We start from the raw sequence: 1,625 nt of genomic DNA, 5'->3' as shown, positions 1-1,625 counted from the left end.
ATGCTAATCTATACATTTTGAAATAAAATAATCCAAACCTAGTTGCCAAAGATTTAAGGAGGGGATTCGATTACATCTAGTGTAAACCTCTACCTCTGAAAAATATAATTAGGAAAAAAATCATAATTCTACGAGCTGCGTCAATGTCAGTTATATTAAATGATAAATGAAATGAATTTTCACCGCTTTTAATGGTGATTCAAAATAAATGTAGAATAAATACGATCATTTATAAGTTGAATAGTAGTTTTTATTGTTTTTCTTTTAATGGATTTATCATAGTTAATTCGCATTGAATTCAACCATGATTTTATCAAAAATTGATCTTCTATAATTTAGATGTTGTATTGAACATTTTTTTGTAAAGGTGTTGCTTCTCAATTTGTAGAATTTAGTTGAGAGGAGCTGGAGGAGTTGGCAAGAAATCGGCGACGGGATGGAAACCATTTTCATCAGCAACGAATTTCAAGGTGTATGTTTGACCATCTGGAGCAACCCATGAGTATGAACCTTGTGTGACGATAGCTTGTTCTGATCCAATGGTCTTCAATTGACCTTGTTCTTCGGCTTTGATTCCGTTTGATGTTTCGTACTCATATTTGAATGAGTCTGTTCCAACATTGACAACATTTTTTACAGTTTCAGCACTGGCGTCGGCTCCTGGCGCTGCTGGCGCTGCTGGTGGGGATGGAAGAAGAGCGGCTGAGCCAACGGCGATGAAGGCGAACATAGCAATGGCCTAAATTGAAAATAAAATTAATTAGCCATCAAAATACATGCAAAACAGATGTTGTCAGTTTGTGTTGAAAATCTAGCAACTCAATAATTAGCTTCGTTCAAACTATCAAACTTTGAATCTTTGCAAAAAATTTCTTTGAATTCACACTTTTCAACAACAAAATTAAATTTGATACTTACAACGAATTTCATTTTGGATGATTTTTTTGTTTTTGATCAGTTCAACAACAAATGATTTCTATGCCCTCTCACATTTCGAACATCGTATTTATACCAAAAATTTTGCGCTGCGTTGATGAAACATATTGGTATATTAATTTGCATAGGTTATGCAAATAGACACCTGTATAACATATACGCAATTTTTCACGCATCAAATATATATTAATTTTATGCCTCCAATGAATTGGATAAAACTTAGAGATAAAAAAATTATTGAATATCCTCATAAAAATGCACGTGTCCATGACAAGAAATAAATTTTATACGATTCACGCAATCGCTTGAATTTACACTGAGAATTCATTGAAGTTTTGCGTCCGATGTGAAAGCACGGAAAAGAATAACAATTTAGCATTTTAAGAGATTTGCGGTACCAAGCAAACGGTGGCTAATTGGTATTTGGAAAATAGATATTTTTGTTCAAACTGAAGGTGAAATTCAGCGGAAAGTGTTTATATTGAAGAATAAATGAAAAAAGTCAAACCTACATATGTGATATAATTATTTATAAAAAAGACGATGTTGTATAATTTCAAAAATATTTTATTATATTTTGGATTCATCAGCAACAACTTTGGTTGTTATTACCAACTTGTCAAAATAGAATCATTAGAATGCAAAAATATGAGCTAGACACAATTTATGTTGCAATATTATGTGAAACG

At 32.0% G+C, this 1,625-nt stretch overlaps 1 protein-coding gene across 1 annotated transcript; it reads right to left on the bottom strand.

Moving 5' to 3' along the window:
- Window positions 1-228: 228 nt before the first annotated feature.
- Window positions 229-968, bottom strand: LOC116346756 (larval cuticle protein 65Ag1-like). Its single transcript, XM_031776962.1, has 2 exons — window positions 919-968; window positions 229-739 (listed from the first exon to the last, which is right to left on the bottom strand). Exons 1-2 carry the CDS (start codon window positions 928-930, stop codon window positions 392-394), a joined length of 360 nt encoding a protein of 119 aa, XP_031632822.1. The 5' UTR covers window positions 931-968; the 3' UTR covers window positions 229-391.
- Between the last annotated feature and the right edge of the window lie 657 nt (window positions 969-1,625).

Source organism: Contarinia nasturtii, unplaced genomic scaffold (genome assembly GCF_009176525.2).
Source record: "Contarinia nasturtii isolate CC-2019 unplaced genomic scaffold, AAFC_CNas_1.1 Cnas_scaffold_1675, whole genome shotgun sequence".
Lineage (NCBI taxonomy): Eukaryota > Metazoa > Arthropoda > Insecta > Diptera > Cecidomyiidae > Contarinia > Contarinia nasturtii.
This window is presented reverse-complemented; position numbering and strand designations above follow the sequence as displayed.